The sequence below is a fragment of the Leptonotus elevatus genome, chromosome 20 (assembly GCF_054856555.1).
Source record: "Leptonotus elevatus isolate MCC_2025b chromosome 20, RoL_Lele_1.0, whole genome shotgun sequence".
NCBI classification, from domain to species: Eukaryota; Metazoa; Chordata; class Actinopteri; order Syngnathiformes; family Syngnathidae; genus Leptonotus; species Leptonotus elevatus.
In genome coordinates, this window is record NC_141258.1 from 10,246,830 (window position 1) to 10,269,053 (window position 22,224).

The 22,224-nt window shown below is 38.7% G+C and overlaps 1 protein-coding gene across 3 annotated transcripts in view; it reads right to left on the minus strand.

Moving 5' to 3' along the window:
- Window positions 1–264: 264 nt before the first annotated feature.
- Window positions 265–22,224, minus strand: part of shisa8b (shisa family member 8b) — a 36,154-nt gene continuing 14,194 nt past the window's right edge. For all 3 annotated transcript variants that reach the window (XM_086063640.1, XM_086063641.1, XM_086063639.1), the window contains 3 exons: window positions 12,803–12,927; window positions 4,839–4,952; window positions 265–2,915 (listed from right to left, as the gene is read on the minus strand). In XM_086063640.1, coding sequence (XP_085919766.1) covers window positions 2,377–2,915; window positions 4,839–4,952; window positions 12,803–12,927 — 778 coding nt within the window. In that variant the 3' untranslated portion in view covers window positions 265–2,376. The remainder of the gene's footprint in view (window positions 2,916–4,838; window positions 4,953–12,802; window positions 12,928–22,224) is intronic.

Below are 22,224 nucleotides of genomic sequence, written 5' to 3' on the forward strand. Positions count from 1 at the left end.
AAGTTATATAAAATGAGTTGTGGTATGTGACAAAAGCAATCCAAAAATATCTTTGCCTTATGCGTTTGTGCTTGCTGGAGTTAATAATGGACACTGTTGTGTTTATGCTGTTATTATTGAGCTGGCGAACATGCGAACTCTTCAGAAAGACTCAGCATATCTTTGAAAAATGTACACAAACAAACTCCACAGTAGTTTTCCAATCTTTAATGATTCTCTTTTAAAAAGTTGCATTGCTTGCTGTACAGCTTCTGAAAAGAAGAGTTGTTACTGCTGCTTTGTTTTCCTGGATACATACGGCTTTTTTTTTTTTTTGCTACATTAGAGTTCACCAGTAGATATTCAATTTATTTGTTATAATCATGTACCTGTTATTATATTCCCATACTTGCTGTAGCTGTTTGAGATACAGTTTGAGATGCTACAAATATTACACATACACTGGGGAGCGTTCCCTTTATCTTGTATAAACAATTTGCATTCCATTTTCAATAATGCATACCCTCCACCCCTTAATTGTTTGGACAACCTGTCCACACTGTGGTTGTTTTTTCTAGTGCCATATATAAATTGTGCCACTGTATTTTTGCCATAAAAGCCATGAGAACAATGTGACGCGGAGTACCGAAGGCCTACTTAAAGCGCAAATGTATGCCAGAGCTCATGTGCGTCACATTTGTTACTATACAAATTCATAAACTCTGTTTGACTCTGACATCAACTAGAATAAATTCTTCAAAATAAATACGACATGAAGCCCTTTTCCAACTAATTGTGTACAAAATTTACAAAGCTTGACATTGAGTTTAGATTTCACAAAACATTACACAAATAGCAAAAATGTTTTAAAAAAAGACAACATTTACATAAATGGGGGAACAAAACGCATGATTATGGACGCTTAACATAGTTCCGATTTGATAAACAGCTATTGCATATTAAACAATGTCTATGTATTAAATAGGCAGGTTGTTTAGCCAAAGTGGTTTGATCATAATTTCAGAGTTTTTTATTATTCCGCTGTGAACTTTAACTCATTCACTGCCATTGACGCCTATAGACGTAAAAACATTTTTTCCAACAAGAGTATGAAAACCTAGATTTTTTTTATTGTGCATTTATAACAGATATAAAATTTGTGATTAATCGATTAATTACAATTTTAAAATAATTAATCATCTGACGCCCCTAATTTTTTATAATCATTTTTTTTTTTAATTAGGGGCATCAGGCGATTACAATTTTTAATTGTAATTAATCACATGACTTCACTAGTTAACTCGAGATTAATCACAAATTTGATATCTGTTCTAAATGTACAATACATTTTTGTTCCAGGGTTTTCATACTCTTGTTAACAAAAGTGGAAACAAATGTGAAACAAATAGTTCAAATTCATTTTTGACGTCTATAGCCGTCACTGGCAGTGAAAGAGTTAAATGTCACGAAACCCACACCTTTGTACATGTCCACGTCCTTATAATAATCCGATCAACTGTTGCTCTTCCGCATCAGCATGTGGATCCGCATGGTGTCTTTTGCTATCCAGGCTTTCGTCGCGTTTCAAGCTCCGGGCTTGGAAATGCCTCTACCTATTTCCCTCCAATGGTGCCCGCAGGCGTCAAAATAACACGGGAGCGACCTCACAGGTCCACACACTCCGAGTTACGACCCAGACAGCTCCGTAGTGAGAAATTCACAGTGACTCGTTGCCTTCCCTGAGGAAGTTTGTTTCCTATTTTCTCTCCTCTCTTCTCTCTTTCTCCTCTTTTCTAAAGGGTTCAAGCCTCCTGGGCCTCACGAGCTCCCTTTCCTCTTCTCCCCCGGATGGAGCTTGATGAGAGTTGACATGATGGTGGCATTGTCCTCACCGTTGAGTTAATGTCACCCCGGGGGGCTGCTGTCCCTGTATGCTTGGCCTGATGGCACCAAAAGCAAAGCGCTACATAGCGGAGCAAGGATGGCAGAGTTGGAGAGCGAAGCGGGGAAAGTACACGAGGGAAGCCGGCTGTGTTGTAGAGGTAGACAATGAGATGCAAAGTACTCTTTTTTTTTTGTTTTCTACAAACGTGTCACATCTAACAAGATAACAAAGTATTATTATTTTTTTGTCTCTGTGCTTAATTATAATAAGATCCCAAAGACTAGCTGAAGTGGTTTAAGTCAGAGGATTTTGTGATCCTGAGTGGTTTTCAAGTAACCTTGCTACATTTCTTTCAAGCGAGTCTACGCAATCGCTACCAGATATTCTTCACACTTCCGTCTTCACTGTCACATTTCTTGTGCTCCCAATCCCCAAAATTGGGCGGTTTCCCAAGCACCAGCTTTCAGAATGTAAAAAAAAAAGCGGCAAGCTACTATCAGTAGCCACATCGCTCAGACTGTTACTTCCGTCGAACTGTGTGTGGAGTAGTTCTTTTGCCTGGCGTGTTGGTAGTAGGTCGCTTGAGAAGGATGCTGCATGTGGAAATGCATCCCATGCCCTACGACAACACCTGCTCCGCCTGCTCCGGGATACATCCCCCCACAGGGCTGGCTAAAAAGATCCGGCATTTTCTCCATGCTTTGTTGCCGACGGGTGGAGTAGCCGTGTCTCCAGTGGGAGGCGTGCGCGGGCCCGGAGCCCGGGGCGGAGCTCTGCCTTTGAACGTGGCGACCGACCGGTTCCCAGGCTTTAAAGGCCGAGCTGGAGAGCAGTGGGTGCGTGGTGGTCTTTGGGAGGTGGGAGTGCTCCAGATGGGTGGGAGGGATGCAGATGGAAAGGGGAGCGTGGAGGTTGGATTGCGACGGGAGGTGCTGGTGGATGTACGACTTGTCTTTGGGATGCGCTGGCGCTGGCTGAAAGGCGGGCGTTCGGTAGTGGGCAAAGTCCATGAGTGGGAAGCTCTTGTAGGAGCTGTGAGATGCGCTGTCCGCTGCAAATGAGGAACAATAAAGAGGGTTGATGACCTTGTATTGTTGTTGGTGCTCATAGTTCATAGACTTATGAATGAATTATTATGAAAGCCCCCAAAAAACAAGCATCTTTACAATAATATGTTCTATGCGACCCCACTAGTCTAAATTCAGCCCTTTAACGACATCTTCAGAAAAGTCACAAATCACATTACATACAACAATAATGAAAACAAATCTGTGGTTTATCCATTTTTCATGTTTCATGAAATAATGATATGTAAACATGTGGACTGCATTTCTTAAGCACTGAACTTGTCTAGAATTTTTTTTAGTTGATAAAAAAACTTGTTTGAAAAATAGTTCTTCTTACTTTTGTGATCAAAACCACTGATTAGGCTGTTTTGGCAATAGTTTTAAAATAAACAAAAATTATATATATATTATTATTATTATTATATAATTAACTTTTGATTAATCCATATCAATTGTACATTTTACCATTTATTTTAAGTGTGAAATTGAAAAGAAAAAAAACTTCCGACATAAGCCCCATTTAGTTCCGATCAAACCACGCCCATTTTCGGTTTAGGCCACGCCCCTCACAATACAGATACAGCTATTTTAGATGGTTGAACAGATACAGATACAGCTAGTGGTGTACTCGCTCATCCATAATAATAATAATAATAATAACTATAATAACAACAACAACAACAACAACAACAACAACAACAATAATAATAATAATAATAATAATAATAATAATAATAATAATAATAATAATAATAATAATAATAATAATAATAATAATGCTACCTTGGCTATGGTGACTTTCAACTTTGTTATTAGAAGGTCACAATAAAGACAGAAATTATTTACATCAGACACTGTTCAATGCTGTAATAATATTGTATTATTTCTGAATCAGCAAAAAATAACTTAGCCATCACATAACCCCATGTAACATTTGCTCACTTTCAGATTTTTTTTCTACTTCAGAGTCATTTTCAATTTGTCACAGTCTGACGCAGTTCTCGGTCAGATGCAGATGTAACCTAAAATGAACCGCCAGCGTGGTTCGAGTGTTGCATTGTGGGAGCACTCGAAGTACCTGCCACCACACAAGTTGCCAGCAAAGCCAGCTTGGCCTAAGATTTTTCGATAACCAGTGAAAATAAGTAACTGATGATATGTATTTCCTCCGTTTTTGACCCCCAAGGAGAGAAGCTAGTAAATAATGTGATGAAGAGCCATGACGGACATTTAAAGGTACGTGTGCCAGGGTGTGGTAATGTGACAGCCGGGGTGTAAAAATACTCTCGCCCAGAGTGCTGTGTGCATGTTTATGTATGTGTCATGGGATGGCATGAATGTCAAAGAGAATTATAAAAATAGACACTAAGGTTATTGCTGCAAGCTTTTTCGCCATCTGAACTTTTTTTTTCCAGTCGTAATGGATAATATCCACAACAAAGTGAACAGCGACGTCTGAGGAAAATTGCACCAATTAAAAAGTGTGCATCAACACAAACGAAGGAGATGGGCAGAAGGCAGCTGAAAAAGGGCATTTGTGATAAAGGTTAATAAAATCCATCTTGTCAAGCAAAGATTCGCCTTTGTTTGGTTGTAATGGCGCGTCTGAGGCTGGAGGCAGTTCTGTGTCCTGCCACACCAGCTCCAAGACAACAACAGGTTTTGCATACGTGACCTTAAACCAACACAAGACTTTCTGTATAACACCCGGTAAAAAGCCTCCAGCTTGTTTTTCTGAGGCGCAGTCACATCTGCACATTATCGTAAGGCTACTTACTCCGCTCCCAGGTTGCCACGGGGCAACGGCACTCTCGTTAACTGGCTCTTCTTGTTCTCTCCTCAAAAAAAGGCTGCCACGCCGGCTGTGTTCATCATCATATTGTGGAGCAGCGTGCATTACGACTTACCCACGGCTTTGAGGGAGGTGTACTTGTTGAGTCCCACTGTGCCATGGTTGCTGTGAGAGTGAGGGATGCCTTGTCCTAATGGGCCGTGAGCCGAGTTATTTAGATGGTACTGCTCTAGTAGGACACAGAAACAAGGAAAACACACGCACAGTCAGTGGTTTTTCTAGAAAACTTTCCCAGAAGGAGGAGGTCAGAAAAGTGTGTTTTGTTTTAAAATACACATTCTATTGACTAAAGAAGTTTAGCCATGAATTATCGGGCTCTATTTTTGTGTCAGGTGTAAATCCTGTGTGGTGCGTGGCCTAGTTCTGCGTACAGGCGGGTTATACCCGATGTTGGGAATTTCACAGGGTGCTCTGCACCGCTGTGGGAGTGGCCATGCCGACTTCAATCATGGCAAATCAAAGTGGCTCCTTTCATTCACTCATTCACTGCCATTGACGTCTATAGATGTCAAAAATTAATTTAAACTATTTCTAGTAGTTTAACATTTTTTCCACTTTTGCTAACAAGAGTATGAAAACCTAGATTTTTTTATTGTATTTTAGAACAGATATAAAATTGGTGATAAATCGTGAGTTTACTATCGAAGTCATGCGATTAATTACAATTCAAAATTTTAACCGCCTGACGCGCTTTGAAAAAAAGAGATTATTAATTGCATGACTTCACTAGTTAACTCACGATTAATCACAAATTTTGTATCTGTTCTAAATGTACAATAAAAAAATTCTGTATCAATGACTAAAAAATGCAGCCATATTTCTATAACGTTAAATTTTTTAAAACTTTTATGTTAACAAGAGTATAAAAAAATGTCATTGTACATTTTATTGTTAATTTTGAACAGATATAACAGTTGCGATTAATTGTGAGTTAACTATTGAAGTCATTACTCAGCATTTGCAGTTCCATGCTTCCATAGAAAATCACAATTACTACATTTATCCACAATTACCTTTACAGACTAATGTCGGCTTTATCAGACTAAATTGATGCAAATAGATTTGTTAGCGTAGTTTATATGTGCTTGCTTTTGGTTTTGACAATGTTCTGTTTGTATTTATTTCCCCTGGCGACATAAGTGTCAAGTCAAATAATAATAAAAGTGGAGCAATGCTATATAGCACAGCACAGTATGGGACCATTATAACAATTGTGGATTATACTGTATATGTCATGGACACATCTGGAACAAATGTCCTAGATAATCCCTGTATCTTCCTGTAGCGGATTTTGTTCACATTTGTCGCCTGTTTCTCGCCCACTTCCTAATCCACCTGTCACCTGTCTGCTGCTCTTCCCACCATTTGTCTGCTTGTCAGCTTTCAAATCAGCTCATTGTTCTCACCACCTCCTTCTGACACTTCTTCACTAAGATTGAAACATTTGACACTTTTTTGATTTAGTATCAAATGTAAGTTTATTCAGGCTGGGTGGTTGTGTTCAGTTTCTGGAACAAACATTGCCACTGGTTTTTAAATCTTAGAACAGTTACGACTCATAATACTCGCTAGCTAGCTAGCTAGCTTAGCCTACTAGCTTTCCAGATTCACGCTACTCGTAACGAGCACTGTGGACGCAAATGAATTATGTTTTAGGACAGCCCCAACCCTGACAGCCTGTCATTCCCATGCCAAATGAACCGAGGTTAATAAACAATAGACCAAACTAGCTTGGAGAGTAAAGCCGTGGTTATTAGCATTAATGAAGTCCACTGATGCAGGCAGCCAACGCACTTAATGTCAGCCTCGGGGATGTACGCCGCGCACACACACGCACCACACGGCAGCTTTTTCAGCTCGATTTGGGGAGAGTGAAACCAAATCAGTGGCATTTTCTAACGCCGGCAATGTCTTTAACCCGTAAAATGTTTGCCAGTGCCTGTTGGGGTCGCAGATGTTTCATTTAATAGAATAAGCATTGTGTGTTTGTGTGCGCCTCGGTCTGGGTTTCCCACGCACGAGTCAAGTCTATTTGTACTTGGGCGCCGCATCAAAGACAAATCATCTCATCACTTCAATGACTGTCGGTAAAATGCAATACACGGCGAAACTTTGGAATACTAATCTCTTGTCACACACTGGAAAGAGAGAGTGAGCGTCACTTGCGGTTAGGATGATGAAAGCGGAGAAGGGGGGGCGGAGGAAGGCAGGATGTTCTGGTGAAATAAATGAGAGATTAACGTGGATGCCAGAGAGGTGGAGAGGAGTCTTGACTGTAACATTTTAACACTTTCGATTCATGATTTTACCGACACGCACACGGGGTTTTAAATAACAGCATGATGGATGTATGTGAGCCAACACAGAAAAAATAATCAGGATATTCATCAGTAATTTTGTGAGTGAGTAGAAAAGTAGCAGAAATGTCGGAATGTGTGTGTTAAGGAATGATTTTGCAAGCCAGTACATAAAACCCTAACTGAGGGAATTTGTACATTCTAGTTAAGGGTTGTGGATTTTAAGGCCCTTCGTTTGTGCATATTAATTTCTCCATTAAAAGAAGTCTGGCACTGGGAGCTTTTAAATGCAGAACAAAGAGGGCAGGAACACTTATTAATAAGTGATGTAATAATAATTGATCTGCCAGTGACAAATGCGAGCAGCGAGTAATTAAGGTGTGCCCCATGCTCTTGTATTCCTCATCTCCATGCAGCGTAAGGTTTAGTTTTGCTAGATAGCTAATTGCGTAGCAAATAGTTTTAATGGTTTATATGGTGTAAGGAAAACTGTCAGCAACCATTAAAACGGTTGGCGAACGTCTTTGTGAGCAAAATCAATCAATCAATCAATCAATATCCGCTAACCTCGCAAACACTCGCGAACACTGAAGGATGTTACCTAGCAAGTTTGCACGTAAGTCAGCGTCACCAATGTAGTGCCCGTAGGCACCAGAGCCCCCAAGGACCGCATGAGTAGCCCGTGGGCTTGTTCCAAAAATAGCTAACCAGTATATTGTGATTTTCTAGAAATGTTGTACAAGTACTGAAGCACTTGACAAAAAGAAAAAAGTCTTGTTTTTCTGAGTAATTTTTTTGGGGGGCTTTGTTTTTTCAATATCTATGGAGCATTATTTATTTTTTCAGGTTTCATAAAATGCCCTATTTTTGGTTATTTATTTATTTAGTTTCAATATCTCTTTTTTTGTTTTTGTTTAATGAAATCATTGTTTTGGGAATACTTTTCTTTTGTCATATAAAAATATATATATTAAAAAAACAACAAAACATTTTTATACACTCACTTGAAAAAAATATAAAGTCTTGTTTTTCTGAGTAATACATTTTTTGGGTCTTTTTTTTTAGATATCTAATTCTTTTTATTATGGACTATTTTTTCCAGATTTTTTTCAGGTTTCATAAAGTATTTTTTGCCCTATTTTTTGGAATTATATATATGTATGTATATATATATATATATATATGTATATGTATGTATATAAAGTTTCTTCCCTGTTTTGGAATAATTTTCTTTTCTGTCATACAAAAAAATATATATTAATATTAAAAAAACGAAACTTTTTTTTTTAAATATTCAGAAAAACGGAAAAATCAAAATTTTTTTGTGAAAAAAATATATCCCCAAAACGGATAAAAAAATCGGAAAAACGGGGGAAAAATCCATTAAAAATAATAATAACATGAAAAACATAAACAAAAAAAACCCATTGAAAACAAAAACAAAGCACTAGACCCCCCCAAAAGAACAAAATAGTGTTCTCACGCTATAACGCAGTTCACTTTTTGTGGCCTCGCTTAATCGCAGATTTTTTGTAGTGCAATTTTGCATGCTTTTTTTTTTTTTACAGTAATGTACCTATTTTGTAAAATTTATAATAATATACATTAATTCATAATATTGTAAAATGTATTACGGTTTGAACATTGAGAATATTTAAACAAGAGAGAAATGTGAGAAAACGTAAATGCCTTGATGTTTTAGAGCCTTAAAACATTTATAAATATGTAAATCACAAAGCTAACTAACTTTTTATTGCGGGTATTTTTTGGAACCGAGCCCCAACGGAAAACGAGGGAACACTATTGCAAACAATAAAAAACAGAGATTTTTTTTTCAAGTGAATGCAACACGCTTTTGTGCATAAGTGATCACTTGAAAAAATAAATAAACAAATAAAGTGATGCATTTGGCATTTCTTTGTTTCCTTCACACTAATCGGTAGCCAAGAAGTAGCTCTCAGCTTCAAAAAGGTTGGTGGTCCCTGGCGTAAGTAAAAAAGAAAAAAAAGAAAAAGAAAAACAGAAGAGTGTTATTTAACTCTGTAGCTTTGCAGTTCTCGAGGAACACGGCAGCAATAACCATGTTGGACCCGCATATGCGGCACATTGAATTCTTCACAACAGCCCGCAGTTTGCACTCTCCCACTCATGTGCCATTGTGAGTGCTCATGACCGTGAAAGAAAGGCGAAGGCCAGCACATGTTTCTTAATAATGTGTGTGTGTGTGTGTGTGTGTGTGCACAATGAGACATAAAAGAGTTTTAAGTGCCACGGGGAAAAGCAAAACGCAGAGAGGTCTTTGTCTGGATGAAATATAAATGTGCTTGTGTGTATGTGACGTGCGCAAAACGTTAAGCACGGCATGTTTCATAGAAGTCCTTTTCCATGTCGTCACTTTGCCTGAGAGTTCAGAGTGCGCTTAAATGATTGGCCAAAGAGCAACTGCTCTCAACTGCCAGGGGTCAAAGTTCAATTCAAGGTGAAAAGTGTGTATTGATGATCTGTTGTTCTGCTGTCACGTTGCTCCTGCAGTCGTGTTCGTTAAATAGGTCAGCTTTTTTTTTTTCTCCTCTTCTTCTCGTGCTTCCAGCTTTCTTTCTGCAATGAGTCATATTTGCTGGAGAATATTGGACCACATTTTTTTTTTTTGCTTCCTATCCTCAGTGAACATCACTAAGCCTCTGATAGCTCACGGAAACTTCCAAAACTTTATTTGGCTTGAAAAGCTTTCTGATGTTAGCCGCAGACAGACCTTTTACCGCTTGCCTCTCGTCAGTTTAAACATGCTCAATTAGTCTGCATATGTGTGTGTGTGTGTGTGTGTGTGATCACTAATTAGCATGACCCCCCCCCCCCCCCCCCCGCCTGGAAAAACCAATACTGGTCAGTTGTTAAGAGCCCGTGCAATCTATTCAATGTTCCACTTAGTTGTATTGCTCAATTTACATACACAGAAACTAGTTTCAAGCTAACTTAAAAAAAATAAAAAAATAAAAAAATACATATATACTTGGGTAAAATAAACAAACACAAGACGACACATGCATTTTCATCAATCACTACACTGGCAATGTCCTTCATTCATGTGGGTTGTATGCATGTTGTTTGTGCACAAAATAGCACATGCTGCCTAAAGGGGTCTAGCCTGCTTACATTAACATAGTAATTAGAAAGTGTGTGTTGTCGTCCCGCGATGTTGCACGTGCAAAACATCGCAACAAGCATGTGCTTTCGCTGGCCTCATCACTTTGACTGCGTCGCGTCCTTTTTTTCGACCCCCAAAATAATCACATTTAGTCTGTTTTAAGTTCATGCGTGACATGATCACATTAAAATGGATGAAATAATGTCCAACATCCACAACTGTCTGGAAAAAGATGACTTAAAATGTCATACTCAAAGTGAGGTTTGCTTCAACTGCAGCATTTTTGACACAAGATTTCAGTTTAGAATGAATCCAGTCGCTACACTGTAAAAAAACAACAACACAACTTTGTGGTGATCCTTAACCATTCACTTCCAGCCATTTTCACTGAAGAAACTTTCTTCACTCCCGGCCATTTTACTGGATTTTGACAGATTTTGCAAGGCCCACAGAATATTGTGTTCTATTGCTATAAAAACATGAAAGATTAGAATCTCTTCTTTCATCAGGAAAAAAAGTATATTTCTATCTGTTTCCGTTTTGCAGCAGTTAGCATTACAATATAGCAATTCGCAAGTCTGTTTAGAACTGTGGGGAAATAAGCTTATTTTCAACATGGCCCTGGTTGATCTCTTATACTCTGCTGCCACCTGCTGGCCTTTTTTGTAATTACTACAATTGCTTCACTCGTTCTCTGCAGTTCAAAGGCTGCATCAAAGCCTTCTGTATGCTCTAGCATAAAAAAACATAAAAGACGTATAGATACATCTTTGGGACACTTCAAACATTTAAAATAGAACATATTTATACGTTTTTTGGGAGGAAATCAGTTAAAGTTAGGGTCAGAATGTTGCGTGTTCAGATCACGTCAGGGTCACCAATTGTGGAGATGCAGTGAATTAACGATGAGGAGACGAAGGCAAGTCACAACAGCAAAACTAAATTAAACTAAAAAATATATTTTGTTGAATTGCCCAACTTAATATCATTAATATTGAAGTTTGTTGACCCTTTTAGTTTTTTACAGTGTATATTATATTATGTAAATAATGGCATGTTTATTAATTATTTATATTACGTATATATATATATATATATATATATATATATATATATATATATATATATATATATATGTGTGTGTGTACGGCGATACATTTTTTTTAAATCATAATTACGTAATCGATTTCAATAGTTAACTCACGATTAATTGCAAATTTCATATCTGTTCTAAATGTGCTATAAAATGGTCAGTAAAATATATATTTTAAAATTTTCATACTCTTGCTAACATAAAAGTGGGAAAAATGTTAAACTAATAGAAATGTGGCTGCATTTTTAGCCATTGATACAGTAATTTCATAATAATTTAAAACATTTAGTTAGAATTCAAAAGATGCACTGTACTGTAAAAAACGAGTGTGATATTGACTTGTGTTGGTAATTTTTCTGCCACTAGATGGCATAATTGCATTTGTAAAACGTTGGTGATAGCTGCGTGCGTTTTTTCTTTTCATATTAAGAGCTATGTAATCTTTAACATGAAGCAACTTGTGAAATTCTGCACATTTTTAAAACGGTAAAATACAACTTGACCCCACTCTCCACAAATCTATGCATTATTAATGAATGTATTTCTGCTCAATTTTGACATGGACGTGTCTGCTGCGTTGCGACTGGAATTCCCCCAGTACAGGCTTTCCAAGTTAGGGGCGGTCATTAATCGCGCGTTAAAAACATTCGTGGCGTTAAAGGAACTTTAAATAAAATAAAAATTGATGCACTCATTTTGACACCGCTAATATATATGTATTATTTTCTATTGTTTTAAAATTAGATGATTTTGATGCCACTATAATAGATAAAATGATGCTTATCTTATCTTGTTAACTCTCACAATATTTTTTAATATCAACACTTTTACAGGGATATATTCATCATCCTTTGCATAATCTCCCAATCTGAATCTGTAGTTTCACTGTCACCTTAATCCTGTGACCTTGATTGAAATATCAAATCGAAAGACTGATGACATGTGTGGAAGGTAAAAAGAGTCCAAAAAAAAAAAAAAAAAAGCCTCTGGGCCTAACAAGAGTGACAGACTTTGACTCCCTCACTACTTGCGTGTGAAAGTGTGAGCCAATGTGTGTGTGTGTGTGTCAATATATGCAGCACATGTGTTGTATAGCCGAGAGGAAGAAAAATATCATGGGGCTTTCATGCACTGAATAATAAATTGATTGACACATCCCATGATGCCAACAAATCATGTGTGCTGTACGCATCTAAGGAACGGTAGCGAACTTGTATGGGTTGAGTTTGAGGACAACTGACACTAAAATGGCAACTTTCGACAAATAATATATTATTATTATAGCCTTTGGATTGAGTTATTACATCAAATGTGGTCACTTTAATAGGTACACCTTTGCATCAGTATCATAAATACTTAACAAGGATATTTTGGCATTGACATTAGCACACCAGTAGCCATCTTGGACATCGTTATCGCTACCAAGTGAATTGTTGTACGTGTCAGTCAACCTGTGTGCGTCCACGCGCTGCCTTTTAGCTCACCGCTCCTGCTGCGCAGCATCCTGGACGAGACGCCGTTGGCTCTCCCTCTGCTGGGCGAGGTGCTCACGGCGTTCTCCACTGGGCTGACCTCTGCCCCCTGTTGCTTCAGCAGGTCAGTCAGCATCCTGCGAGGAAGGGGGGCAAGAAAATCACGTCTAGATTTATTCTTCAATCTTGAGTCAGGACGATAATCAGAATCAGATTTATTGGGCAAGTATATGTTGAAACACGCAAAGTAATTTGCCTAATCTGTGATTCTGAAAGGGGGGCACAGTAAGGGCCTGGAGAAAAACGGAGCTACTTTAATCTGTGGTTATATTGCAGAGCTACATTCCAATGCTTGAGTTTTTTCTTTCTCATAGAGAAAAAAAGTCACAAGAGGCACATTTCCAACATTCGTGTTTTGCCTTGCTCAAGGCCGAAATCCAGTCGTACTTGACTGCCGGCTTGTTTTGCTGTACAACATATGGACAAGGTTTCCTGCAATATGTTCCTTTTGGATCTGGAGTTTTCCGCACGCACACACACACACACACGAGTTGGGTTTACATGTCTAGTGGGGACATCTCATTGACATAATGCATTTCCTAGCCCCTTCCCCTAACCCCAACCATCAAAAACCCCCATTCCTTACCCTAACCTCAACCATAACCCAATTCAAACCTAAACTCTAAAACCAAGTTTTGACCCTCAAAAAGAGATTTGGACTCATGGGGACCACCAAAATGTCCCCACAAGGACACATGGTCCCCACAATGATAGTAAACACCCAGAAAATGGTCCCCATGATGTGATATAAACCCGCACACACACACAAACAGTTTTCAAATTGTATCGATGCTATTCATTCCCTTGATCAATAATTCAAACAGTAGTGCCACTGTTGTGCTAATGAAGCTCATGTGGCAGCACACACACACACACACACACACGCACGCACGCACCTAGAGTACGCCCGAGCTGACAGTGACTGCCAGCGGCAACTTGTTAACACTCAAGTCGAAAAGTGCAGCCCATCGGCCACGGCTGTGATCTTCGACAGATTATCTGTGGTAGGGATGATGTCATTGAAAAATGCTGTCCCAGATGCCAAAATGCGGGGACTTTGTTTATTGACATGGAGGTGTTTCTGTGTCAGATGATAAAGATGCTTGAGCAGCCCCCCCCCCCCCCAAAAAAAAAAATATATACACACACACATATGGATATGATGCCCCACTTGAATGGTTCTGAGCAGCTCTCAAATCAATTCCGATGTTAATCATCTTACTGTGAATCCTTTTGTGTGAATGAAAGACTTTATTGAATTTTGACGCAAAGTAGCCCCATTTTAAAATATCTGCCTGGGTGCGACAAAAGCACTTTATCCTGCACAATCCCTTCTACTTATTCTCCCCAAACTGGAATTGGCCCCAGTCTGTCTATTTTCCCTTCTTCTTCTCTTTAAAGAATACCGTTAGTCTACGCCCCCCCCCCCCCCCCCCCTCCAATAGTCTGACTCATTGCCATGCGGAGCCTCGGGCCACCACGCGCGCCTCTATTGGCTCGCCGCTCAAACAACTTGCTGATTTGGACTTTTAATCTTCAACAAAAAGCGCACCTGTCCCCAAGCGATGCAGTGTTTATGGAGCATCGGCTCAGCGTACTTTCTGGGGATGCCTTTGAAAGAGGGAAAGATGGCAGCGCGATGGGCGGGTTAGAAGATTAAGACTTGCAAATAGCTAGCCTACGGTATTGCAAATTAAATCCAAATTCAGTGGATATTAATCACTTTGTCTTTTTTTTTTTTTACAGCAATGAGGCCAGAAAAGCCCATTTTTGCAAATATTAAGCGCTCACATATGATATTCCATGCGTAACCTTCAAATGTTACGTAACAACATGTCTGACAGCTGTGCGGGATCAAACGCCCCCCCCCCCCCCCCGATCCGCCACAGGGATGTGAGACTTCATTAATGTCCTGCGACGATCAATAACAATAATGTCGGCCAGATCAGAGCACAGACATGCTGATTAGTAACAGCCAATAATATACAGCGAGATTTTATTGATCGCTATGATGTGCATATATAGTGCTTAACAAACTTCCAGCATTAGAAATCGGGCCTTTTGTGTGAGCTCTCGTCGGTTTTTGCACAGGAAAGAGGACTTTCAAACAAAATATACTTTTAATCTTCTATCGCGCATGTGTCTTTATATTTCTATCTCTGACTTTAAAGTCACACTGACAGATAGATCAGCGATGGTCCTCTTTTGCCCCCGTCAGTTCAATCATCTATTTAAGACGCGCATCTTGGCTAAATTTTACTTGACAGCATGCGGTTTATCTAGAAACACAACACACTTTGAGATCATCTTTCAGTGAAAACACAAAGTGACCCTGGCAAGGATCTCCGTTTCACAGTCACTTTAGTTCTCGTCTGTAGTCATTCGGTCTCTTCATCAAAGGTTAAAGGGATTTATCTCACTGACCGATGAAATAAAGACTAAAATAAGGATCATTTTAGCCATGAATTATTTAGCTTAAAGTTGTACATCAAAACTCTGGATATAAAACACATCCCTGTACAAACCAGTACTGTATATATATATATATATATATATATATATATATATACGATTAAATTTTTAATCAGATTAATCACATCTTTGAATTTTGATTAATCGCGATTAATCGCTTAATTAAAAAAGGCTTTTTTTTAATCAACATTTTCCCCCCGCCAAACTTAAAGAGCACCTTTTATGTGTTATTTTTTTCAACATTTAATGTTATGAGGACTTCCCCAAACAATGATCCACTGCACACGCTCATCCTCCTCTTTTTCCTAATTAGTTAATAACTTGCATACTTTAAAATGAAAAAAAAAATATGACCTCAATTTTTTTGACATGATCAAATATTCTATATGCCATACCATTTATTAAATGCTTTACTTTAATGCATGTAGTTATGTTTATTGCTCAAACACAACCTGTGCTACGTTTAATGTAACCATCCGCTGTCAAGATAAAAGATCATCTGTGGTCAAAATTGATATTGCAATTAACTCATTAACTGCTATTATAGACGTCAAATATTAATTTTAACTATTTCTATTAGTATATTTTTTTTTACACTTTTGTTAACAAGAGTATGAAAACCTAGAATTTTTTTGGTATACATTTAGAACAGATGTAAAATTTTTGATTAATCGCGAGTTAACTTGTAAAGTCATAAAATTAATTACAATTTTAAAATGTAATCGCCTAACGCTCATAAAAAAAAAAAAAAAGTTTAAATGGCGTCAGGCGACTTCTTATAACTTCAATATTTAACTCACGATTAATCATACATTTTATATCTGTTCTAAATGTACAATATTTTTTTTCTAGGTTTTCATACTCTTGTTGAATGAAGTGGAAAAATGTACGAATGAATAGAAATAGTTCAAATGAATTTTTGACGTCAATAGCCGTCAATGGCAGTGAATAAGTTCATCTGCGCCAATACATGATTAATGCACTAATCTTTTCTGATTAATTAATTAGTTAACACTTTAACTTTGACAGCACTCAAACAATTAATAAAAAAAAAACGTAATCAAATGCACAAATTTCCATAATTAATTGTGATTAATCACATTTTTCTACTTCTGCTTCTACTTTCTTCTTCAAAGCTTGTAACAGATATTTAGTTGAGTAAAATCTTGGAAATAATGTAAAATCATCAACTAGAATGTATATTTTAAGACCGTTCTCAAAGCGCTCTTTGATACGGGACTAGAATTCTCCTGTAAAATACAACTGTTAAACTGACAATATCCTCATAATGCACCTTATTACCGGGATTTGTGCAGAATTAGTCCAATCACATTCAAACTCATTATAAATGGTAGTCAGCAGTCAGTGCCACCTTTTCAAGTGCCTCACGTCACGTTATGTAACATTTGTCACACAACATCTAAAGAATCGTGGATTAATCCGATCCTAAAGTCCCTTGATTAACATTTTTCACTTACTGTACTTTCCTCACTTCCATTCTCATTTGAACTGAGACTATGACGCTTTTCCGTCCCTATAGCAACCGAGCTACCAAATTCTGACATGCGCACGCTACTATTGAGCGTGTAGATGCAACATGGAACTGTACTGCGTAGCAAACAGGATTAATGGTGACACATATGGTGATTTTACACTTCCCAAGTAGAACACGACCAGCAGGCTTTTTGTTTAGTGATGAGATGAAGAGAACGCTAACATGCTTCTTTCTGGCAAGAGGCAAGTATATTGCAAAAATAGAGACAGGCTAGCTTTTTTTTATGCATCCATTAGGGCGTCATCTTTTATGTGTAGCGGTTGATGCTGCATTGACTGACTGTGAAGTTGACAATATGCAGTCCCCTCCAAAAGTATTGGAACGGCAAAGTCAATTATTTTGCTTTTGTTGCATACTGAAGACATTTGGGTTTCAGATCAAAAGATGAATATGAGACAAAAGTTCAGAATTCCAGCTTTTATTTTGTGATCGAGATGTGTTCAACAACTCAGGATCTTTTGTTTAGACCGACCCACTTTTCAAGGGAGCAAAAGTAATGGAACAGCAGCCTCTTCCAGTTCACGTTTGTTTCCATTTGTTTATTCCTTTTTCTCCCTTTAACAGTATATTTGTAATCACTTACTTTACATGCTCGGTTAAATATTTGACATCATGGCAGAGGAAGGCCTTCTCTCTTTTTTTAATTTAAAAAACAAACAATTTAATCTACAAGCAACTGACCTATTGAAAGTAACGGGCACCAATGAAATGGATGCACTTGCAGTGTGTCTGCTTGTAACTCATACAAACTTGACTCATTCACTCGCAGCCATTTTCACTGAAGCAATCCCCTTTGCTCCCGGCTGTTTTACTAGATTTTGACTGATTTTCTAAGGCCCACAAAATATTGTGTTCTATTGCTATAAAAACATGGAACCCACCAAACGAAAGATTAGAGTCTCTTCTTTCAACAGGAAAAAAAAAGTATATTTCTATCTGTTTCAGTTTTGCCGCAATTAGCATTAGAATATAGCTACATTTCATCGTGAGTAAATGAGCTTTTTTTTTTTTAACGTGGCCCTGGTTGATCTCTTTTGCTCTACTGCCACCTGCTGGCTGTTTGTGTAATAACTACCATTTCCTCAACCGTTCTTTGCAGTTCAAAGCCTTAAAAGCATAAAAAGACATAAAACGTATAAATACGTCTTCGGGACACTTAGAACATTTAAAATAGAATGTATTTATATGTTTTTTGGGAGCAAATGTGTTAACAATAAAACATTTTTTTCCTTTTATAAACTTAAAAAATAAAATGCTAGTCCTTAAGATTCAAATATAAAAAGCTGAAGATCATTTAGATGTGAAAGCCTCCTTTGCGTCGAGAGCTAAACAGAAAAAATAAAATGCTGACCCACATTGAAGCGTTTTGGGAGCCCGGTGAGACTCAAGTGAGGCAGAAGCAGAACTAAAACAGAGGAATGGAGAAATGGACACATTTGATGTGAAGTTGTCAGCGCAGATGTGATCAGAATTGTAAAGAGTTACGCAGTCTTGCGCTTGTGGGGAAGGTGCTCACGTGCGACTTTTCTGCGCACGCGTTTGCACATTTGCTGTGCGATGACAGGTACGAGGTGATAGACAGTGACAGCCCCAACCCGGAGGTAGGAAAGATTCAGACAGAAACTTGCTCAAAACTTGTCATTTCATCTTTGTTTGTTTTTTTAGTTTTCCTCACACGTCAGCCATTTAGAGCTCAGCGTGATTTGCCTGGAGTGTGTCTTTCATCTGTGTTCAAACTAGAAGAAGTCGTCGTGGGAAAAATGGAAGCAGCAGTGGAGACAAAGCTCATCAGGGAGACGACAGTGTTGGAATAAAAAAAAGAAAAAAAGTTTACACACCCCTATTCGATTTGTCGTGATATAAAAACGAGACCAAGATAAACAATTTTACACTTAATATATGTCATGAGATGTGAACAGGTTTTGAACCACTGCAAGCCAATGACAAACATCCACATTGAGAGCGACCACGAGGGCCGCTAAGTGTGATGAACCCAGACAGCAGATTCTGCCAATACGTGCGCTCACTTCCTCTCTTGTCAATGCACTCAATGGCAGCAACGTTCGATAGCACCGCACACGAATCAGGTTTGGATTTGTTTACGCTCACGCCACATGATACTGTCACAACTTCTCCAATAATGAAGCTAATTGTGATCATTCATGGTAACTCACTTTGTTTTTATTTGTAGACCAAATTACCAGATTTGGACATTTTTGTTTTCCTTGAGCCTTAAAGTGATCCCGTTGGTCGCACTCGTGCATACGGTATGTACTGCAGTATTGTTTATCTATTCGACTTAAATCGGGTCAGCAGTCAAATACTTTAAGTGACTCTGTCCTTCATTACATAACATGCTACACACGGACACATGCATCCCGTTCCCAAGCCTGTCAAACATATACAGTATTGCAGATCGATATATATATATATATATATATATATTAACAAAATCACATTGTCATACTGTATTTAGATATCATATATAAGAATACAGTGAATACAGTGAATACAGGTTTAGGAAGGAACATACTCGAAGGTATGAAGATGTATGCGCGTGATTAATCTTAGCAGAGGATCACTTTGGATTTTTGGTTCCAAAGCTGATTTAGGAAAACCGCCAGGATTTGAGAGCGCTAATCATCTTCAGCGTCAAACATTCGAACACGACGGTCGTCTTAAAAGTAAGACGGTGCGACATCACATTGCAGCTGTTGCCTTTTGTGCTTCTATATGTACGGACTGTATTTATGCTTTTTACAGCTTGAAGTGCTTACAGTATGTGACATGTGAGATGCATGAAGCAGGGATTTCTGTCAGCATGCTTAATAACGAAACGGGCGTGCATACAGAGCAGTCCAGAGACAGTAAAGCCGTAATCACGGAGAAACTGGTTTAATCTCAACGAGAGGGGGTAATCTTCTGAAATGAGAAGAGGCCACTGGTTTATTACTGAAATATTCAGGAGAAGCCTTTTTAGTTTCTCTTGATAAAGAATGTGAAGATGGAAGAAGGTGATACTTGGAGAAAGACGATTAAATGACGAAGGTTGTGCCCGGTTCACTTCTGTGCTGCCTTGAGGACTTTGTGGAGAAGAAGCAAGCAAGCCGAAGAAAAAGAATAGCTGATCATGAGGAGGAGATGTTGGTTTGATTTGGAAAAAGGCCAAGAGGACTTTGGAAGAATACAAACAGCATGATTTGTGACCATGTGAGTGAAGATGGCACATTATGTAAATGTTTGAAAAGAATGAGAGGCAGAGGAGGTTGGCTACCGTGGGATGAAAGCAAAGGGGTTGTACCCGTCATTTTCCGGAGGAACACATGACCCATGGATCGTGGATTTACCCTGACTGCTCCGACTTGAATGTATTTCAACGCGCGTGTGTACCGTTTGTCTTCTGAATCTGAATTATTTGTCTAACTGAGACATGTTTTTGGACATTCTGCTTGTAGTGTTGGTTCTTAAATGGACAAAAAAAAAAGAGTCCCTCAGGACTATAAAATCTTGTAGAAAATTTAAGGTGCAAACTCCATATTCTCTTCCATTAATAAAGATGCTGCTAGTCTACAATCTTAATTCCACCACCTTGTGTCTCTTTTGGACCAGCACTGTCATTTCAGGGGGCACAAAATGGCATTAAAAGTATTACAAAATGTTATATAACAAGCTACAGCATATACACAACCCTATTTATTAACGTCTTCCTCTATTAACTAGTCCATGTGTCGCTAAAAATGTATGCCTGTTTGCTGAGGTTTTTTTCCCCTCCCCTCAACCCATACTATGCTTCCCCTACAGGAGTTCAGTGGGTTAGGCTTCTTGTTTTTCTTTTATCTTCGAAAACGGGGTGCTGTAAAAGGCTTTCCGGCGGACTCCCATTTTGTACCCCCCACCCCCGTCTTTTTTTCTCTCTTTGTGCCTTGGATGGGGTTTAGACTGTTTCATTTCGTTTGCACCCTGTGGTACAGTGACAATAAAGCTATTCTGATTCTATTTGACCCAAAGCTAAATGTTGCACACACAAAGTCAGTCAGGGAGCTTTAAGCGTCGATCGCAGCAAAGATAGCTAGCTCAATTAGTGTTCTTCAAAATGTTTGGTTTATTTCATATATAAGTCATGCTTACAAGAATATGTTACACACGCGGGGAAATAGAAACACACGCGGGGGAGAAAAAAAGCAAAAGATGGGAAATAAGACACACAGAGAAATAAAAACAAAGAAAATTGCAAAATTAGACACAGGGTTACAAATGGAGAATTTTTGTATGCTGCTCACTGCAGAGACATTCTCCAAAACAGTGACTCATTAAAAATTACATGACTCATAAAGCACAACATAACAACCTAAAGTCAGCTGGGATTTGTGCTGGCTATTTTCAGTACTGATCGTCCTAATTTGACTTTAGAGCGTCCCTATGTTCGCATCCATCCACCTTTTACATTCCTCACTAGGGTTGTGGGTGAGCAGGAGCCTATCGCAGCTGACTTTGGGTGAGAGGCGGGACACCCTGGACTGTTCGCCCGTCAAATCGCAGGTCCACAAACTATTCCCAAACTATTTCTAGAGGATCAGTTGACCAGCTTGTGATCTGAATCTGCTGTTAGTTCCACATTTGTGCAAGGAGAACAAACATGCACACATCAGTCGGCTTTCACATTTGCATGCTTCCAATTTGGTTGTAAAGTTGCAAATTGCTGTCATTGTCCACCACGAGGACACTAAAGAACCTCAGCGGTGTGTTTCAATTTCTCTTAGGAAGGAAAAAATCATTTCCAACTTGCCAACCAAAAAAACGCATGCATGTATACGGACGTATAGTAGACTCGTCGTTGCATGCTGACGGCGAGAAACACTCCAGAGATGGGAAATCCAGGTCCAGAAAGCCAAGATGCAGTTTGGCTTTAGCCACAGGTGTTTCTACTCAACCGGCCCGTAAATGAGCTACCACACTTACATGTGTGGCTAAAGCTAAACTGTGGCAGGGTTTTTACTTTCTGGACGCGGATTTACCATTTCTGCTGGAGGCGGCAAGTCCTGGTCCAGAAAGTAAAAAAATTCTGCCACAGTTATGCTTTAGCCAGTGGCTAAACGCTGCCAGAGTTTAGCTTTAGCCACTGGCTTAAGTTCTGGTCCTGGATTTGACACCTCTGCTGCCCACACAAACATTTTGTCAAATACAGGTCCAGAAAGTTAAAGCCGTGCCACAGTTTGGCTTTAGACACAGGTGCTTCTACTCAACCAGGAGGTAAACAAGCTCCCAGGGAGCTTTAGCTACATTTGTGGCTAAAGCTCTACACTTACACGAGTGGCTTAAGCTAAACTGTGGCAGGGTTTTTACTTTC